This window comes from Gavia stellata, chromosome 15 (genome assembly GCF_030936135.1).
Source record: "Gavia stellata isolate bGavSte3 chromosome 15, bGavSte3.hap2, whole genome shotgun sequence".
NCBI classification, from domain to species: domain Eukaryota; kingdom Metazoa; phylum Chordata; class Aves; order Gaviiformes; family Gaviidae; genus Gavia; species Gavia stellata.
In genome coordinates this window covers 4176968-4198423 of record NC_082608.1, presented here as the reverse complement: position 1 = coordinate 4198423, position 21456 = coordinate 4176968, and the positions used below count along the sequence as shown (strand labels likewise).

Below are 21456 nucleotides of genomic sequence, written 5' to 3'. Positions count from 1 at the left end.
GTATCTCAGAGCAGACCTCTGTTTGCTCAGCTGCTTCAATAGTTCAATGAAGTAAGATGAAGCACTGAGCAGGGCGGAGAGCACCACAGTCGTAGAAAGCCGGGCTTTTTCTAATTCCTAAGCAAAAGAGCATTCTGCAATATGGGCCAAAATAAGCAAAGGCACACCCAAATCAAACACTTGGAATCAAAACCAAAAAGGTATAAAAATTAACAACTGAAATATAAAACAAAGATATCAATCTGTGTATAAATAATTGCATTATGGATCTCCAGGGGAAAATGGGTTTCAATTAGGGTAAAGAAAGAAGGGTGGGCATCAGGCTAATTGAATCAGCTGTTGAATTAATCCGAATAATCCATTAATACTTCTGTGTTGGGAATAGAAGGATATCAGGGCACACACCTGCTGAGCAGCGAGTCCTACCCTGTAGAAACAAAGGGACACCACTGTTACCATAAATAACCTAGTGTGTGCTGCACCATGCCTGGATACAGTAGGGATCTTGAGGTCTGTGTTTATAGCTCTGAAACATTTGTGGCTGCTATTTCTCCTCTGAAGACAGCACAGTGAAAGATCAGTAGCGATACACAAACTGTTGGCAGGGGTTTGGGTAAACTAAACTCAGTGCTTTGAAAACAATAAGGGGGGTTGAGTTCAAAGGAACTCAACTACAATGGCAAATAATGACAGCTAGGAAATCTACTGCCCTTACAAAGACAGAATGGGATGTGTTCATAACTCAAATGTAAAGGGAGATCATTTATAGCAAAAGGCTATATACGCATGTAGTCAGTTAAAGAACCTGACTTTGAAGTGAACTATAAGAAATTAATACATTCGGCATCTTCAAACAAACTGCATTATTACAGAACTTTCATGTGAACAGCATTTATAAAAAGGTTTTCTTTATAATTTTCTTGTGCTTAAGCCTTTGTACAGCAAAATACGATCCCTATATTCTTGCTTTGCTCCTTTATGATTTAAAGTGGTTCTACGCATTTTCTGTTATCACATCATGCTTGGGGTATGATTTTGATTTTGTAGTGGGTGACGTAGTGGTAGACTCTATTCACAATGGTTTGATCTAGTTCCATTGATCTAGAAAACAGCTTAAGTGGTGATTCTGTCTGTCACTGAAACATTAGGGTTCTTTCCTTACCATGAAATAGATTGAAGGTGCAGTTTTCAGAAGGTAAGAATAAAAAGGGAATTTGACATTTCATTATGCTTTGATCCCTGAATTTTGGGGCAGTAATTAAGTCCTTAGGTCCTATACTTACTAGCAACTAGATTATATTGCAAAAATGAGAATAACCACTCAAGTATCACAATCTATAACATCTGCTTCCCCAGCTGTAAAAACAGGGAATCACAAGGGGCATTATGCTCACTTATCCAGTATTTGGATTAGCTCATCAAGGCCAGCTGTAAAGCTCAGGTGTGGACCCAAACTTGTACAAAGTTTTAGGGTATTCAGATCCAACCTAACAAAGACAGCCCAATTCAGAAAACAGTGTTTCTTCTTTTGTATCAAATAACCTAACTCATTCCCATGGTCTTTTTACAACAGAGAGAGCTGAATCTTCTGATTGAAGTTTTATATTACATGCAACAGGGTCCGGAAATAGAAGTGATGATGTAATGTTAAATTTGCATCAGTATAATGAGTTTACAAAATGATACACCATGTGTGGATGCAGTATATTGTCAAGTAACAGTTCAAGTAAGGATCTTGACAGGCGACATTCCCTCTGAAAACCCCTTCAAGCAAAGACTGAATATTCTTTTAAGAATACTGGGTGTCCTTATACCATATTGTACCACTGTTTGAATGCCTGCTGAACTTGACCCAAGTGTTTGTGTAGGAATCACCCCTGATTCTTCCTGGTAGATAGTCATTAGTCACTTTTAATCAACAAATCTTTGCCAGCAGAGAACTGCAGTTCCAGACAGAATAGTTTGTGTCAGGTCAGTCTATTCCTTACAGCCAGAAATTCTAAATTATCAACTGGATAGCTAATTGATCCTTCCTCAGTAATGCTGTGGGTGAGTAAGAGTTTTTAAGTAACAGCATCATAAAGACACTGCTTTCCAAATTCTATGATCATGTTTACTTTCTTAAGGTTTGTACTGCTATCCAGTGTTGCCAGTTGTTAGCAATAACAGAAACAATTACCTTTTGGGCAATAGATTTAATACAGCAGATGTCAGATTTTGAGTTTTGATCAGTTATATAGAGAAACAAGGAAACAGAGCAGCTACTTTTATACCAGAGAGAAATCAAACCTTGCCACTCAAACTTCAGTGGGATACCTATGGAAGCCCAGCCTCTGCACTAACATAGGGTGTGATAATTAGCATTATTAAAACAGGGATTGAAAACAGCAATAGCACTGGTGCTCACTGTAAAAATATCATAGAAAGGCGGTGATTTTGCCCACAGAGGTTAAAATAAGTTCCATTATTCTCCTCAGTACTACCAGGGCATGTGGGAAACCATCCCATTTGGAGTACTGGGGGCCATGTTTTCAACCACAGTAACCAGTATAACAAGATCTTGCTGCTTGTGTTACTGGGATGCACTGCAGCTCATGGAAAACTTGTTAAGGATGTTAAATGCCCAAGCACTTAAGTCTCCAGCCTCGACTACAGGGGAAGTGGTACAGCTTGAACTCGGTTCTCTAGGTTGTATATTTACATCAAGAACATATGCAAACCACCAAACATCTGTTTTGCAGGAGAATGACCAAAAAGAGGTACTTCCGAAATAGGCCACAAGCAGAAAGCTGGTGTGGCTACCCTTAAGAGAAACAGACACCACTTCTCTTTGGGACATGATTCCTTCACACAAAGCTCGCCTGACCATGAATTTAGAGTAGATTATTTCCTAAAACCATGCAGCTGCCAGAGCTGACTGTCTCTATCTCCACCAGTACAGGAATAAACTGTAGCAAGAGGTGGCAGTTCACCTAATACTTCAAGAACGGCACCTCTAAGTTCAACAGAAATACGCTGATTCTCACCACTTACGTTGAGTGAGAGAAGGGAAAACTTGCTAAGAATCTAGGCCAGATCTTTCAGCTGTCTAGTGTTTGGCGGGACGGGAAAGCAGGGAGAAACCTCTAAGCCTCAGACTTAGAAGAAATCACTTCAAAATTGCAATTTCCAAGCCAAGTCAGTGACAGGCAGACTTTGACAAACATATTTGGCTTTTGTTTTCAAGCCTTCAGATTGGGCAATAATTCAGATTGAAGTGGTTCTACAGTTAGGCTTTCTAGAGTGTTTCATTTTACTAAGTCTGGTTTCAGTCATTCAGGCTTAATTCAGGCCAAGGTGCCACTGACATCAATGGGACAATTGCTTACAACAGGAACACAGAATGGAATGGGACCTCTACAATACCTCATTAGAGATGGTTAAAATCAATTATAAACTATTTGTACACTGCAAACTTAGCAAAGCAAGCACTCCAAAATCTGATAACAACTGGTGCCCTTCTGCAGTAATAATCAGTCATAAGAGAAAGCCAGTTAGGAATAAAATGTCAATTCCACATTTCTTTTGAGACGCACATTACTTTAATTTCTTCCTTCTTCAGTGGTTTGGAATTAAACACATAAAATGCAAAGGACCTTCTATCCTTTCAACATATGTTAAAATAATTCATTATAAACATTTTTTGGAAGAACACAAGTGCATCACTGAAACAAAGTTCCCTTATCTACTTTATATCACTCCTATTTAAATACTTTATCTGAATACAGGCATACTTTATATTTGTTCTCTCCATTCTTGTGTCTGGGAAAAGTTTGTTACCATCTTGCTTTCATTTATGCTGACAATTACAAAATACCAGTTTGGAGGAACAAAAGCACTATTCTTCTCACGAGGTACTGTGCCTGTGAAAAATCATGATCTGTTGTAGGAACAAATCCTGGCAATTTTTTAAACAAAATAGTGAAATTGTCAACAAATGTGTTGAGCTACGGCCATTTTCCTCCGGTAGTACTTTTTCCCAGGACTGTAATCCATTCTTTCTGTGGAAGAAAAAAAACCCCACATTTTTACGGGGAAATTTTCATGCCAGATTCAATAAAGGCAATTCACAGAATTCACAAGTCTGCCCAGATGTGAGTAATTGCAAAAAGGTACCCAAGAACAAGGAATAAAGACAACATTCAGTCACGGCAGTCTATGTCTATCGTATTTATGAACATAAATTTATGAGAAGTGTGTGAACCAAGAATATCCTGAAAAAACCCTCACCCTATACATCAAAGGTAACTTTTATAGACCAATAGGTTTGTGTTTTGGGGTACAAGTCTTCACAGGAAATACCACCACAGACCTAAGGGTCCACATAGTTCAGTAGCACATCAAACGGAGTGATCATCACTATGTGCTCCAAAGGAAGATGCAGGAACCTATCCCCATAAAGAATTGTGAAGCAACCTCTCCCAGAAGAGAGAAAACTCCATTAGCCCTATTATTCTGCTAATCACATCTGGTAAGAAGAGACACTAAGCTCAGGCTAAACATGATCAGCAGTTCTCAATGATATACCACTTTCCTGGACAACAAACCTCCACTGAATACATCTGAAGTTTCTTTAAGAGGTTTCTTCATAGAACATCCATACCTTATAAACTAATTTGAGAGTTTGTAAGCAATGAGAAATTAAGAACCTCTCTAGACATCTAGATTTACTCATCTTTTGCATCTTAATTGAAAGGAAAGTTGTCAGATGTTTCTGGCAGGTTTGAAGTTGAGTAGGCAGTCATCTGTTTACCTTCATAGAGATCACGCGATCAAAGACTAACAATAATTCTAGCCAGGTTCTGTACCTTCACCCCTAGAAGGTCCCCTGAATGTAATAGAACTACTCCTGATTTCAGTGGGCTTAGAATCAGGTACATTATTAAATACTTTATGTGGGAAATTTATGGCCACATTGTTGAAATAGCAATAAGCAAGCTGCTTTATAAATCAATTCTGTATTAACTGCACGGGCATATTTAGGAAGTATTTGGATGCATTGTTTACACATCCATAGTCTGAGACTAACATATTTGCATCCCTACACATTATATTTTTACTTTTTGACTGTGTTGACGGTTTTGGACCCAACTAAGTAACTCATTCTTTCTCTTTTTGACTCAGTGCACAGAAATTTCTGGTACAAGTATTTATGTGCATAAAATAAACACAGCTATTCCACAAATATTTACATGCGCAGCTTTGAAATTTACTTTTCACGTATGTTCACATCTTCACATTTGTTGACCATTTACTTACACAAAGAGAAAAGAAATTGAATGCAAGTACAGTGGAAGTCAATCCATGTAAGTGTGTACACATGTTCTTAGGCTTTGGACAGCTTTATGGAAATGATTCCTAAACCACAACACGCCCTTGTGTAGCAAGTCCAGAAGGCTGAAAGAATGACCATTTTGCCAACTTGAATTTGCAGGGGGGGTTTATGAGGTACGGCAGATGTCAGGAGCTGCACATTATGCTGCATGCAATTGTCTTGCTTTGTGCTAACTTGTAGGAGGAATTCTAACTGCTTATCTTTACACACAGATTCGTATGTAGTTTGGTAGTGGTACCAGGCTCTGAGCAATAGCTAAAGCAGCTGAGGTCAGGGCTGCAGCACCTCCCCTATATTACCTTGCATTTGAAATCCTGGCAAGCAGAAGCGGAGCCTTTCTCTGTGGAACACCTGCACACATTGCTCAAGGCAAAGCCAATAAAGGTGTCACACACAACTAGACACCTATTTATTTGTATTCACCCGTTCCTCATCAAATGTTCTCTATGACACAATACTGACATAGTATCACCACTAGTGTTTTATGTGTTGCTTCCTATAGGGGAAGTGTTTGCTCATCCATCACTATCACATCTAAGCATTAATCCATGAATAGGTTACAAACTTAACCTCACTGTGTAAAGGACCCAGCATTACAACAAATGTCAAATCATAAAGCGACCAGTCACGTGTTTAAACGTGACAGCAGTCCTCAGTTTGTGGTGCACAGGCCTATTCCTACGGCTGACTTTCTTCTGGCAACTTTGTGTCTTTCCGTGCAGCTCTTCTGAAATCAGTAAAGCTTCATGAAAGCTCAACAGCTTCTTCCGAGAGGCTAGGGCTCTTCTGTCATCCCCCTCCTGTCCAGGGCAGCGCATGGCCTGTTGGGAATGCTGACTGAAGCACCCTTTAACTTGCTGACTAAGGGCTGGGGCAGTTGGGAGCAAATGTGCTCTAACTGCTTTGCCATGTATCCTCAAACAATAGACTTTTTTCAGGAGTTCAGTATTCATTAGATCTATGGAGGAGTGAAATTCAAGCGTTTCCATTCTATCTGCAAATCTCAATATAATGAGTTTAAAAGTAGATTTTGGAAATCTCTTTTTTCAGAGTGCTTTGCAGACTGGAATGTGCTGAAGTGTGGCACAAATCGCAAGGGAGGTCAGAATTATTAAGTTAATGGGAGAATTAAGCTGGGTAAAGACTTAAGTAAGTTGAGATAAACATTCTCAGTGAATGAAGAGTTTAGTCCTAGTGGCCATGTATAATTTCAGGATTGTAGTGATTCAAAAGAAATACCATTTCATTCAGTACAAATAATAAAGATGCCAACCAGGGTGCGACTGATAAATTATCTTTCTGTAAGTGATTCCCAAAATGTAGCTTGAAGTCCATTACATAGCTCCGTTCTCCAACACAAGAGGGAGCTGAAATATCTTGAGAAACAGAAAAACCCAGACAACAAAGGTGTTGGCAAAAGACAACGCAGTATCCAACAGAGCTGGAGTGACTACATCCAGCTGAACCCAAGCTGGCTGCTGCAGAGCCCCTGGCATGCCACTAAAGCATGCCCAGCACACCATGGTAGAGGAGAGGTATGTAGTGCATGTGTAGCACTGCACGTCAGATGGCTCGGCACCACTCTTCTGTGCTCTTGGCTGTAGGAGAGCGCTCTCCCGGAGCCAGGCTATCCTTCTGCATTGCAGTGATGCCATACCCAGGGCTCTTTACGAAGCACCCAGAGGCACCCAAGCAGCTCAGACAGCAGCTGTATGTCCGACAGCTGGAGCTGAGCCAGGCGAACCCTGTTGCACTTTGCTGACTTCATGCGGAGCCACTCTGCTATCTCTGCGCTGCACCCCTAGCCCCAGAATTACAGTGAGGAGACACTGGTGTTCAATCTGCATGGAGCCAACTCAGGTCTGCAGGGTTTGTACCACAAGCTCTGCCCCACACAGCTGTGGATATACACCTTGTAGACGCAAACTGCTGTGCAAACAGTACAGCTGAATTTAAGCAGTGCTGTGCCTGAAGTAGAAATACCTGGAGCCTGGCAAACTCTGTGTAAAAAGAACTCCATCCACAGCTGCTTAAACCAGATAACCTAAACTTCCATGGATAAAAGAACCAACTGTATTTTATACTGTGAAGGAAACTGGCAGCAATGACAACTGAACTATGGTTGCCCAAATATGTAACACAAGAGATGCATGTAGGAGAGCCTTCTAATTGAGTACAATTACCATGCTTCAAATTGCCTTCTAAATTGAGTGTGTAATTTAACTTCTATAGATTGCACACTGTATACACTGACAGTCCTCTTAGCATCTTCAATCTACAATTTGCATTAAGTTTTAAATCATAAAAACTAGTCTAACTACCAGAATAGGGAACAGAGCTCAGGAGACCAGGACTGTGTCTATTTATATCTTAGCCAATTTGTTGGTACTTAACATATGCAAGCCATTTGGGTTTGATCCCGTAAAAGTGACTATTAACTTTTAGAAGTACTTGGAAGTTCTTAGAAGTACTTAAGTTTTTAGAAGTACTTAATATGTTAACTAAGAAATAGTTAACCTACCAATTTGCTGACAAGTTGATGGCATTTTTGCAATCTGAACAAATCTGATACAACACATCTAAAAATTGTTTAGATGAATGACACCGATCTACTGATTACATCAGATTTAGGCAAATAACTATTGCCTTTAATAAAAACAGAAAGAATGAGCCTATAGAGCTGTGCAATCATATTTGAATTGAAACCTAAAGTTATAATTTATTTGGGATTGGAAAAATGAGGCCTGCTCCAAGACCTTTAACTTGATCTGCTTGTACAAAACCTTCTAAATTTCAAAAATACAATCATGTAAATCTCCCTAGGGATGAATAATACAAAAGACTCCTTAGAAAGAACCAGTCTGACAAAAAAGTCTAGGAGAATTCTACACCTAAAACTCTTACCTCCTGTTTTCTGGCTACGGATTAAATGTTTTGGAGTGAACAAGATACAGGGTAATTTTCAGACCATGACCCTTGGCATTTCTTTTTCCTTTGGTTTGGTTCCCTGTTTATACTCAAATACTCACCACTTCCATAAAGAGTATGTTCTGAATTGCTCAGAGTGGAGACAAAGCAAAGGTTTATAATAATCCTTATTTTATAGATGGGAACACTAAGACACAGAGAAGAATTTATTGGTTCTAACATTACCTATTATTAGAATGATGACTGGATCCTTCATTTACTGAGTCCCACTGAGCAGCTGCCCCCCTGCCTCCTCAATAATTTGTCTTTAGTAGGGTTTATGTGTGAGTACTAAACAGCTGGGCCTCCTGTTGCCTCTTAGCGATCTGACACCAAATTAGAGAGGACCCAAGTTCTGCACAAAGACAAAACAGAAGACAGTGGTACCAGCAAACAAATTGCTGTTTGCTGATTTCAACAGAGGTGAACTATTTCCCTTTAGCTGAATGCAGTGTGGAAGTAAGGCAAGAATTGGTGCCAGAGTTACTGGGTGACGGGGGGAATCATCCCAGCAGAGCGCACAGGGAAGGAGAGGACCAGAAGAAATCTCCCAAAGACAGAAACCAGAATCTAATCTCTGAATGCAGCTTCAATCTGAAATCCCTTCACATTCCTGCTCCTCTTGCAGATAGGCAGAAAGACTCTTGGGACCCGTATTTACAGTGATGTACAGTCTCAAAGTCATTGCAAATGTAATTTACGCTCCCTTACATGGAAAGCAGTCTTAGCATAAATCAGGCTCCTTTGCACAAATCCCTGATAAAAAAGAAGTTAATTTCTTATCTCTAGTGCATGTTCTTTGATTCTTGATGCTGTACTAACTAAATAATTGCCAGAGCTCTGACTAGAACATCAGAAAGCTTAAACAATTTATTAGGTCTTCTTGTATTTTGCTCAGCATAATATAATAGGTCCCTGTTCTACTTTATGTCAGCTCCATCTGTTAATGTTTATTCTCAATCTTTCCCCCATAACATTTTCTTCTCCTTTTTGCACGTATTTCTCATTTACTTTCATTCTTTTCTCAATAACCTCAATCTGCAGGCAAAATACTTATTCTGGTTCTCCTACTGCCTCTGATTTTTCCTTTCTCTTTGACTCAGAGTTGTGAATTATGAGAGTTTATTTTGTTAGCAGAATTGGACAAATATCTCTATACTTATGAAACAAGAATCACTTTCAGAAGCTTTCACTTAAGATGTTCTCAGTAGCTTTAGACATAATTTAAAGAAGTTGACAGACAACAGATTCTGATACTAGTTGGTGGTGTATCTCCTCCGGTTCCCTGGCTTAGGGATTTAAGACAGATCAGTTTATGCCATTTTGTCCTTGACTTGTACATGTCTTTAGAGTATTGGGAAATGGGACAATCCTGCAGCTAGTGAAGGCAACCTCAATTCAGGAATGGATGCTGGCCACATTGCATTATTCTGCTGTAATATCAAAAGGCTGAAAATTCAAGTGTTTTGACCTCAGAGTTTCCAGAATGGGGAATCTTGCAGTATATCTCTTCACATTTTCCTCTTTGTGGCTAGTATAAGGGAAGTGACTGAGTATAATCTGAAGGAGCCAGTCAGGGATTTATCACTCGATCTGCCTTAACAGAGAGAGGCTAAAAACAGCCTCAGCTGCTCCTGAAATAAGTACTCCTTGATTGGAAACAAGATTAATTGTGGCATAATTGAGCTAGCTGGATTTTCTATAGCATCACTGATGTACACGAACTTGGAGGAACATGATGAATGCAAAGGTATTTTCAAATTCGCTCTTCACCAAAAAATGACTGGTTTTCAAAGAAAATTACACAGCTATATCTTTCAAACCAAGAAGGTTTACTATATCTAATAATTTGACTGCTGCTTCTCTCCTCCATCTCTTCAGATGTCAGGACATCTTAACCTTAATCGCAGTCTAGCACTAGATCTTTTACACTTCACGGTGCCGCTGGAACAGAAATGTAACTTCTAATAGGTAAACATTCATGAAGTACTTCCCAGCAACCCTCAAAAAGGGCATCTTTTGGAAAGCTTCTATGACTTATCTTCAGAGGTCACATAGAAAAACAAAAAAGTAAAATGGGAAAGGAAGCAAAACCCGCAGAATTACAGCTCAGAAACAGCAGCTGTCCATGAAGATTTCCATGCTTAGCTGCCCAGTTACACAGCTGTTTTGACTGGTTACAAAAGTATTTTTTTCTTCCTATTTTATGATCCCTTACCCTGATTAAGGGAGCAGAACTCTTGGAATGGAGATTCTCCTGAAAATCTTGGGAATCCCACATTTGAAATGGCAGTTCTGGCAAGTGTTCCAAACAGTAAGACACATTGCTAGCTGCTTCTTGGAAAGCGAACACACAAGGAAGCAGGCTTCTTTACAAATCCAGAAAAATATTTGGGCAAGAAGAATAAAAAGTAAAATGGGTACAAAGAATGCAAGTTCAGATTCAGTTTTTCTGAGTAGACATCTACACATCACAATCCAAAGGACTTTCTTTACAACATCCAGCTCTGAGAGCGATAGCAGTGTAACTGTGATAGCACAGATTCCCAAAACCCTCCCAAGATCCTGAACGAATGCTCTGACCAGAAGCCTGTGAAGCTTCTCCCGGCTACACTTAATCACTGCCCAAGCTGGTAAGTTTAGAATGGAATCAGGCATCCTTGCCCAGGATTCACTTAAAACTGTGGATCCTCTGGCAAATTATACTTTATAAGCAGAAATACAAGTAGCTTTCACTCACACTCTAAGCAAAAGTTGAATGAGACCTACCTATTTATTTACATTTAATTAAAGATAATACGTTTTTAGGAGAGATATCAAGAAGTCTGCCTCTATGTTTTACTCTTTCCACAGGTAACAGCTATATTGTTATATAGCTATATTGTTGTATAATAAGAGTTAAACTCACCTCATACTTTCCTCATACATGCCCTTTTAATGCCTCACTTGTTATTAGCCTTACAATGCAACAGAAACAGATCAGCTGCTTAATTTAGGAGGATGCTTTCTACAAGTATCTTTTATCCAACCTGGGATAAATCATAGAAACAGTCTAAAAATACAACATTTCTTATTAAACATGAGAAACTACAGAAGCAGAACTATTACAATTCTTAGTTGATCGTGTCTTGATGCTTTAGGAATCAAAAGGGAATTGTATGCAACTCTTTCCTATTACTAGATGGATCATTCCAATGGGCCTTAATTTTCCCAGGATGTTTCTACAGTTTAAGTAGTACAGAGACATTTTTCAGTTTCCCCCCTTTACATTGACACAGGTTTGCCCTATTTTGGAACTTATTCAACTATCTCACTCATCTCTGACTTGATAAGACAAGTGCTTAAATTAATTCTGAAGTACCATCTATCTAGTAAGAGATTGTATACAGACAGCCAATAAGGCTGGAATTACACTCCTCAGGATTTAGTCTCTACATGTCTGCAGTCATGCAGGGCAAATCACTCAGTATATCAGTTTCTCTAAAATGTAGTTATCTTCATAAAACATGTCAGAGTCCTCCAGTGAAAAGGGCTTCTTTGATTTGATTTGTTTGTACTATCATGGTGCTAAGAAAAGCCAAAAGAGATAGACTTCCTATTTTACCCAAAAAGTGCATTGCAAATAAAAGGTGATAGATAAAGGCGAGGAGACAAGGAAGGTCGTGACCATTTTATCTGGATGGGCACTGAAACACTAAGAAATTGAATCCCTGAGCCAGCATCCTGTAGATCCATATCAGAACCAGGAGTTAGCTCTGCAGTTCTCTAGTGCAGAGCTCCAGCCGCAATGCCATTCCTCTTTGCAAATACAGCTTTCAGTAAACCAAAATATTTCTGCATTTTTTAGATTTGAAAAATCAGCAAGAGACACTTCAATAGCATAGAAGTGAGTTAAAGGAAGTGAGATCCACTATAACATCTCTCCCATATCCCTATGCCTGTTGCACACAATGTGTTTTGACAACTCTAGTTGTAGATATCCCAGTCATGAGGACAAACACTCTTTTCTACACTTCAATCCATTTCACTGTGTAGATCTCAAAAGAATTAGCCTGCTCTGGTAAGCAACAGAATTTCCTCTGCTATCATTCCACTGTCTCAGTGAACAACACAGAGCACTATATCCAATTTAAATGTACCACTGTTGCTTTTCCTATCCAAACCACTTTTCTCATTTGCAGCCTCACAATAGCCTATTCAAAAAGAAATTGAAAGTAACTTTGGAACTGCTCAAGTTTCAGGAAGCCAGCTGTTTGCTTATCTATAATCACAAAATAATTTAGGTTGAAAGAGATCTCTCAAGGTCATCTATTACAATTCCTTACCCAAAAGCAAGGCTAACTTCAAAAGTAAATCAGTCTGCTCAAGGCCTTCACTGGCCAAGTTTTAAAATCTCCAAGGACAGAGATGCTGCAGCCTCTCTGGACATCTGTTCCGTGTTCAAGCAAGAATCAACGAATGACACTTCCAAAATCGCCAAACACCTCCAAGTGAAGGAGAGAGTGCTATCACTATGGCACTCTGATGCTAAACAGGCACTGATGGGCCAGTGAGACCATAAAGGCGTTGTGGGAAGCAGCACAATACAGGGCTTCACAAAACAGATTTCACTAACTGCTGGCGACAGCAGTAGGGCAGCTACTACTGCAGTGCAGCATCCATTTCTGCTGCCCACAGGGTGAGATATGTAAAAGCCTTTTTCCCCCAGTGACTTCGCTTTCTTTCTGTGTATCTGGTATGTAGGCGAGGAGTTCTGCACCTGCACGAAAGCCGTGGAATCCATGACCTTGGCTTGCCTCGCTGGCAACTTTCCCTCTGCCTCTTGGTGGTGGTAATCATTCTTTTCTTTAGTCTGTGGAAAGGCGTGAAGACTTCAGGAAAGGTAGAGCTAATATTGTCCTTCTATCTCAACTACGTTCTTTGTCTCCTTTAAGAAGTCTCCTAATTTTAGAAAGCAAGAGACTAAATCACTGCTTCTGAGGGATCCTTGGGGACCAAACCATGTGAGAGGCCTTCATATATGTACGGTGGAAATACACAATCCCAATTCAACCTTTATTTTATTTACAAGTTTTGCTTGTGTGATGTTCTACCTGGAAATTTTATTAGCATATTATTTTCAATTCAACATTAGTGGTCTCATCCAGAAAATATTTTGAAAGACTTTAAATTGTCTTACATGTGCCTCCTATTCTTAGCCAAATGTACTAATGTTTCGATGGTTTGAGATGCTTTGGTTTTATTGTATAAAATGCCATGACGAGAAATATCAGATGAAAGTAATTTGAAGTTACTCTTTGACATCCCCCAGAAAACACCTCAACAGAAATTCTAGGGTTGGATACATCTGAGAGCTTTTTGTACGTTTTCATGAAAGCATCACCTAATCTCAGGCAATGACTGCACTTGTTTAGTAAACGGATATATAGCTGAACAGCTAATCAGCAGCCTAACCCACACTGCTAATGTATAAGCACTCCGAGTCTTCTGTTTTTCAAAACTGTCTCCTACTGGTATCTGTAAACTTACATATGTAAAGACTCATGATACATAACAACATTTTCCCCCAAGACATCCTATAAAGAGCCTCTCCATCGAACTGAATGGACAAAACCAAGGAAGTGCCAGCTGTATTTTTCCACACGTTCTTGAATCTTCTGTAACAACTGATTAACCTTTGGGATCTCTGTTGTCTGCAGGTTGTTTGGATAACAGCCACTTTGCCTTACGTTGTATTATTTGTCTTGTTAATACATGGAATAACCCTGCCTGGCGCATACAATGGAATAAATGCATACCTGCACATAGATTTCAGAAGATTAAAAGAAGCCACAGTAAGTGTACTCTTCTATTCTCATTCTCTTGTTATTATTAAACTTGTTGCCCCTGTTATTAAAACTGAAAATATTAGAGCTAATTTCTGAAATTATATAGCCACACTTCTGCTTTTGCATAAGCACTAGTCCACTGTCCCTGACAGTCTAACTTTCTAACACTGTCCATAACAGGACTATCTCAGCCTGAACCCAAACTGTTCTGATCACAAAAAAAACCTGTATAAGGGCAGTTTCAGGTGTGGCAGTCCATTAAAGTCCATGCTTAGTGTACCCTGTAAACTGTGGTATCCTTTATACATGAAAATTGAGTCACGCAAAAATTTAGTTCTCAAATGGCTAAGAATTCCCTTAAGAAGAACATTTTGCTTTTTGAATCACTAAGTTAAATATTAACATGGTAAACAAAAATCCTGGCCTATGAAAACCTTGCTAAACATACTAACTCAGGTCTAACTCACCTAATCATTGTCCTTCATACAAACGAGATTTTCAATAGTACGGTGCTCTTATCTTACTGTTGAAAGTGACATACATTTCACTGTATCATTTAACAACATTGCAAGACATTCTCATTAAATATATCCAAACCAACTCAATTTGTGGAGTATCTTGGAACTAAGAATTATTTCATCCATTGTAAAGCAAGATCTACAAGTATAGTCAATAACTCATGAAATCACAAGCATTTCAGACCTACGAAGAACAATGATCTAGTGACTACAGAGAGATCTTCCCACTGTGCTATTGTAAAAATATCATAAATCAGTTATAAAGACAGTGGTATCTCTGTGGATGGGTCATGAGGCTATTTAAATGGTTACAAAACTGAAAAGCGAGGACAGAGTTCTACTAGAAGGAAATTAACTGTCTCAAAAATTTGCAGCTTTCAGAGATGTCTGTAGTCTGTACATAGCTGCACTGTACGTTTTCTATACATCCTATCTTGATTTTTCCTGAATAATTAAAAAGGCAGACAAAGACCTTGAGTATTAGAATACAGACCTATTTTATATACTCTTAGCAAAACAATCCTTCCTTGGTTTTGTACTACTAAATTTGGAAACTGGCATTTCTTCAACAACAGAAGTTATCACCAGAACCCAAACGCCATCTCACTCCATTTTGGAAGAGTCAAACTGAACTTCAGTGTGGGACTTTCATCCACCTTTGGCACCAAGGCGGTAGCCACCTCAGTAGTTCATACCTATGCATACACATAAATACAAAGATGTAAGGATGAGCAAAGGAGGTGCTTAAACTTTTCTTATATATTTTAATCGCTCTTTGGAAAAAACATCATAAGCGCAACTCTCTATGGAGCTGTGCCAGCTTGCATCAGCCCAGAATCTAGGCCTCTATAATCACAGCTACCTTCTGGTTTTGGAAGGATATTCTGTGCACTGCTCTTTCTTGGCTTAATATTTCTGCAGCTGCTATTTGGATGACCCTAAAGCTATTTGTTTCTAAGACTAAATTTTTCAGACAACAGAAAACCAGAAGTTACGCTAGAATAATGAAAGACTAAACATCAGTTATAAGGAGAAGTTTCATGAACCGCTTTATCACATCAGCCTTTCTCCTGCCCCGAGATTGGGATACCTGCTGCTGCAGTAGGCTTGTGTGTTTAATCTTTGTCCTCAGGCTCCGAAGAATAAATTCCTGCTTCAGCTTTATGTCAGTGTGTCCCTGAATCTTTCCGAATTATTATTTTTTTCTTTCCCAAATGAAGAATCTAACGAAGAAACGTCATAAGTCACAAAACAAACAGTAATGACCTACAGAGGGCTCCGCCAATGCTCTTCTAAAAGACCTTAGAACACACCGATCAATGTCAAGGTCTGCCTTATAGGACTACATACTGCGCAGCACTGAGCAAGCCCTGAGACACCTCATTTTCAGGGATATTGAATCCACAAAGGGTGTCTCTATAAAAAGGAGAGAAAAATATTCACCTGAGGACTTCTTAACTAGACCAATACCTAGCTATGTTCCTTGCTGAAAGTCCAGAAGCTACAAAGCCATAATACTCATCTCCACTGCACAAATGGATACGTTAAACATCTGTGTAAAACAGCAGCTACACTTCTGTTCTGCTAAAGGAATCAGCATTAAATACAGAGTTAAATCAGACGTGAGGAAGACACTAGCTCTTTCATACATCTTAACAAGTTTCCTGAAAATTATACAACATCTGGGGGTGCACGCAGTGTTTCCTCTCCACACAGCACAGTAATTATTTAAATCCACATACAAAAGAAAGGATACGCACAAAATTTATAATGGCCTAAACAACCATGAAGAAACCTGAAATATTGATGACTGCCTCTAGTACAATGTTTCTATTTTTTCATTTTTAATGCATATGAAAACAATATCCTACCATAAACTATATTAGACTATGCATCAGTCAGAAGCTATTCAGCTGAAGTGAACAGAGAACACAACCGTAAACTGCCAAAGAACCAGCCCCATTGCCTGTGTCACATCCTGCTTTGTTATAACAAAGGGAATGTTTTGCATTTAATCTTGGCTCTAAAGGAATTTCTGGTTTCTGCTCTTTTTTCCCTTCACCTTGATCTTCTCAATGTGTTTCCTAATCAGCTACTATGAGCCAAGACTCTTGCTCAACAGCTACTTAAGCATATGCATAACTCCTTTGGTAGGCAGCAGGTGCTAACCTCTTCTTTGAACCAATAGGACTTAAGCAGATGCCTAATGGTGCTTGAATAGTAAGAAAGGGGATGTATAATGAGCACAACTCCACTGGCAAGACACAAAAGAGCTAGAGAACCTCTACAAACAAGTGCCTTATGGTGGCAGCATGCAGATCTAGTTATAGTTTAAGCAAAATTAATTTTAAAAAAATTCAGGCACTTTGTTAACAACACAAGTTATGGGATGTTTTAAAAAACAAGAAAAATTATAGCAGGCTTTGCATCCCTCCTTTTGCACTCTTGTCCACATAAACGCTCTTCAGAGAGTACAACCCTATTTGATCTCAACCTTTGTGTGGAGATAGAACATTAAGATGTAACTGAGTATATAAAAGGAATGAGCAAGGAATTAAATTTACAGGATTATTTTGCTATTTAGTAAAAGAAATCCAAGATACCCAAAAGCCCTGTATGAAATGGAATTTGAGAAAAATCATATCCACCTATCCATTGGTTTGCAATAAACACATAATAGATTGTTCTTCATGTTATGTTTCAAGTAATTAATTCTCAACAGTTCATAAAATTAAGTTTCTCTACAAATACAGAGTTCAATAAATAGTTAACAGTCTTCAGCAGGCAGTAGTTGAAAGCATTTATCATCTATGTTGAGAAAAAAATAGATCGCTAGCGTAAGTGCTTTTCATATATCATGTTAGGGTAGGATAACGCACTCTTTTTCCCCTGGGCCAAATGTGAAAGCTTAGCATTAAAATCTCAATGCAGATGGAGCTCATAAGCTCCTGAGACCTGTTAGAAAGCTGCTGCTGAACAGATATATTGGATCTCATTTTGTAGAGATGGATGGAGATGAAATCCAGTGCTTTTCGTAGTCTTGAGCACTTGCCAGATTTAATCAAATACTCAAGATCTCATTTTGAGAAACGTTGAGTATTAGTCTTTCCATTGACTTCCTCACCCTTGTTGAAGATGCTTGTTTAAACATCTCTGTGTAACAACTGTGGAATTGAAACCCTCATTAACTAGGGTAGACCATTTTCAGGCTTCTGATTCAGGATACCAGCACTGTGGCATTATTCCTGACCACTACCTGCACATCTGGAGTGGATGTTGGGCTGGAGGGTCACTTAAGAAAATGTTATAGCATTAAAAACATGTTTTCCCTAGTGGACAATTCTTAAAATTACCAGGCTGCATCTAAACCGAAATTTAATGACTATCACAGGAATAACTCCATCTCCAGCTAAGTGGGAAAGGTGACAGATAACCTGCATGGTTCTGTTCAGAGCATGTCAGTCATGCTTCGGCATCTGAAACAAGAAAGCATCATATAAAGTGTACTAAGAGTCCCATGAGGAAAGCTCTCCTATGGGAAAGAAAATGCCCTGTAACTCTTGACCCATTAACTATTTTTAGTTTTCTGGTTGTACATTCCAAACTAACTTGGAACATGAACTACTGGAAGTGTATTTCTGTCACCCAGGAGAAAAATCATGTAATCATTTCAGTACTCACTAAAAGCTCAGAAGTACAGGACCAAGTGGTACACCCCACCATGGCAGCAGTGTGCACGCACCGACGTGCCCACTGCTTTGGCCCTTACCATTTCAGGTTAAGCCTTTCCAGACCATGCCTGTGCTCCATGTGACATCTCACAGGGGCTGAGAAGCACTTACACTCCCATAAGCATGAGTGCTGATCATTTTTCAAAGCCAGTTGTCTTGTACACTCTTGCATTTCCCTGATGTATCTTTTGGACTGAACTGACACGGACAATGTTGGTGTCATTATGCAGGTATGGATTGATGCAGCTACTCAGATATTTTACTCCTTAGGAGCCGGGTTTGGCGTTTTAATTGCATTTGCCAGTTACAATAAGTTTGACAACAACTGTTACAGGTAAGACAGCCTATTCTTTCATTACTGCTTCAGAATTATACTGTTTAACTGCAGCTGGAATAAGTACTAAGCTATCTTTTGATCTTCAGGTGTTTATTAATGATGGTCAGTCTTGTGCAGACATAGCAACCAATGCAAATCTTGAAACACTGTCTTCCTTTCTGAAATTTTAGCAATAGGAACCTGCCAAGATATCCACTGTACAGCAAAACAGAATGGGATTAGGTTTGGACTTTATAGACAGCTGTGTAAACTGTGCTTGTGTTTGCCTTTCAAAAATACCATTAAGCGCAACAGTGGACACAGGATGAAATCTTATTGGTCCAGGAACTAAAAGCAGAAGGACTCCAGTTTCCAGAAGTGTTTTGGTGCTTTGGGATTATATTTCTGATCTTTTATGTTGAGCTCCAATTTAGGAATGCACTTTAAATCAAGTCAGTTTGTGTTTTGCTGAATCACCGCCATGGAAATTCAACCAGAACTGCTCTGCACCTTCTGAGAACTTCCAGCATTTGGAATTTTTGTTAACATTCTGTTTTGGAATGAAAACAAGCATCACTTTAAAGTTTCCCATGAAAAACAAATTCAGAAAGTACATGTATTATAAATACATTGTGAACTGAAGGATTGCAAAAAAAATGTTAAAGTGAAAAGGTACAAGAAAATACATAGATTTTAACTGCCTTAAACAGATTGAAAGCCGAAATCGTGCAATACTTCCACTAACTTCGGAGAGCTTTGTACTTAACCCAGAGCGACTTTAGGTTGCCAGCTGACTATTTGCAGTAGGTAATATTACCAGGTTTGAGAACCCTTCAGTTAGAACGCTAGCCATAGCAGTCTTGTAAAATAACATTTATTGCCTTCTGCAAATAATTTTGCATTAATCTCATAGCAGCTCTCTATATAACTGTTTTTCTTCTGTATTGTAATTTTGCTCTGAAATGGAAAAAATCCACTTGACACTAAGAAAACACCACAGGCTATATGTGAAATCATATTATTTAGTTCTTAGCTTACTATATTTGTTCAATGCTGCTTCATAAGCCTTGCCTTCCCTGCAAGAGTAATCTGTAGTTTCATTAAATACTGTGGTTTAGTTCTAACCATAAAAGCAAAGCTTTAATTCAGTAGCATTTACAACACTTATAAATACCATTCCTTTGGTCAAATAACTCCATAACTTGCTGACGTATTTTGTTCAAAAGGCTTTCTTGAAACAGAACAACTTTAGAATAGTACTGTTTCCAAATGAAGGCTGTGGCTCAGCACTATACTGTCCCATCTATGCTTCAACACACCTTCCCTGAGAGGAATAGTGTCAGTAATGTAAGGTAGGGTAACAATACTGAAAATCAGGGCCAGAAAATATGAGAATCTGTACTTAGATTATGATCTAGTTTTACATGCAAATACTGAGAGCTGGCTCAGCTCACTTTATAAGGAGATAAGCATCACTTAATCCAGTTATTGACCAAGCAGAAAGAAGCATTATTCACTTGTGTCAGAATGTTTGTGAATTGTGGGAAACAAGAAATTCTGTTGCCGTCTTATCAGTGACAAATACCTAGCAATTTTGTTCTTCAATAACTGAAAAGAATTTGAGTTTATGGGTCCAATCTGGTATCTCTTGATCCTGCAGCCTTCCCCCAGGAAAACGCTTGAAGAATTGCAGGACATAAATTCTTCAGTGTTATCAAAATAAAGTAATATAAGGAAGAGAATTAAGTTTGGTGCATGGCACCTATGTTTTTGGGTACTGTAACTGACAAAAGGAAATCATATTTACTTTCTGCTTATTAAACATCAGTGATGGTCATAGAGCCATGTCCTCTGTTCTAAAGGTCATATGCAGCAGAAGATTACATACCAGACACTGTGCAGATTAGGCAGACATCTAAAGATGTATGGTCTACTTATCTTCAAGCTAAGTTTGGTAATAGGGTTTATTAATACCCAGGAAAACTCATACGTCTATCGTAATACCGTGGCAGATTGATTAAAACCCACAACTTTTACTATATGACGCACATTGTATAATATCTAACCTTTAAACTAAATTCACTATTGTAGCAATCTGAAAACAAGAGTTGTATTTTTTTCTGAAAAGCCTAGCCGACTTCATAGATAAAGGGACCTCATTAAAGAATAAGGATGGTTATCCACTGCCATCTGAATGGCAGCACAGTTTGCTAAAAATGCACTCCTGGAGTTGTCTGAAAATACTCCTGAATAACTGCACACATGAATTGATGAATACTAAGGCTCTATCACTTCAGGCCACTCTCTTGCTATGTTACAGCTACCAGCTAGGATGATGACATTACTCTTTAATACCTTAATATTTAATATAGCTTTGTTGATTTTTTTGAACAGAACTAAGTTTTAAATCAAACTAATAAACAGAAGTATGTCATTTGCTAGCATAGTATGCTGATATGAGCTTTTGATAATCAGGATAATTGCAAAATTAGCATTTTCACAAGAATCTTCCTATTGCTATAAGACAATCCCCATCTAGTTCTTAAAGTGTTTTTTTTCACTGGGCTGTTCTTCTCTCCATCATTAGGGATGCTCTGCTGACTAGTACCATTAACTGTGTCACAAGCTTCATCTCAGGATTTGCAATTTTCTCCATATTGGGCTACATGGCTCATGAGCACAAAGTTAAAATTGAGGATGTAGCCACTGAAGGTAGGAAGTT

The 21456-nt window shown here is 38.8% G+C and overlaps 1 protein-coding gene across 1 annotated transcript in view; it reads left to right on the top strand.

The window, feature by feature from the left end:
* SLC6A2 (solute carrier family 6 member 2) overlaps positions 1-21456 on the top strand; it is a 73027-nt gene that overhangs the window by 29071 nt on the left and 22500 nt on the right. The window contains exons 5-8 of the mRNA XM_059824706.1: positions 13085-13223; positions 14041-14175; positions 18649-18752; positions 21322-21446. Of these exons, the coding sequence (XP_059680689.1) occupies positions 13085-13223; positions 14041-14175; positions 18649-18752; positions 21322-21446 (503 nt within the window). The remainder of the gene's footprint in view (positions 1-13084; positions 13224-14040; positions 14176-18648; positions 18753-21321; positions 21447-21456) is intronic.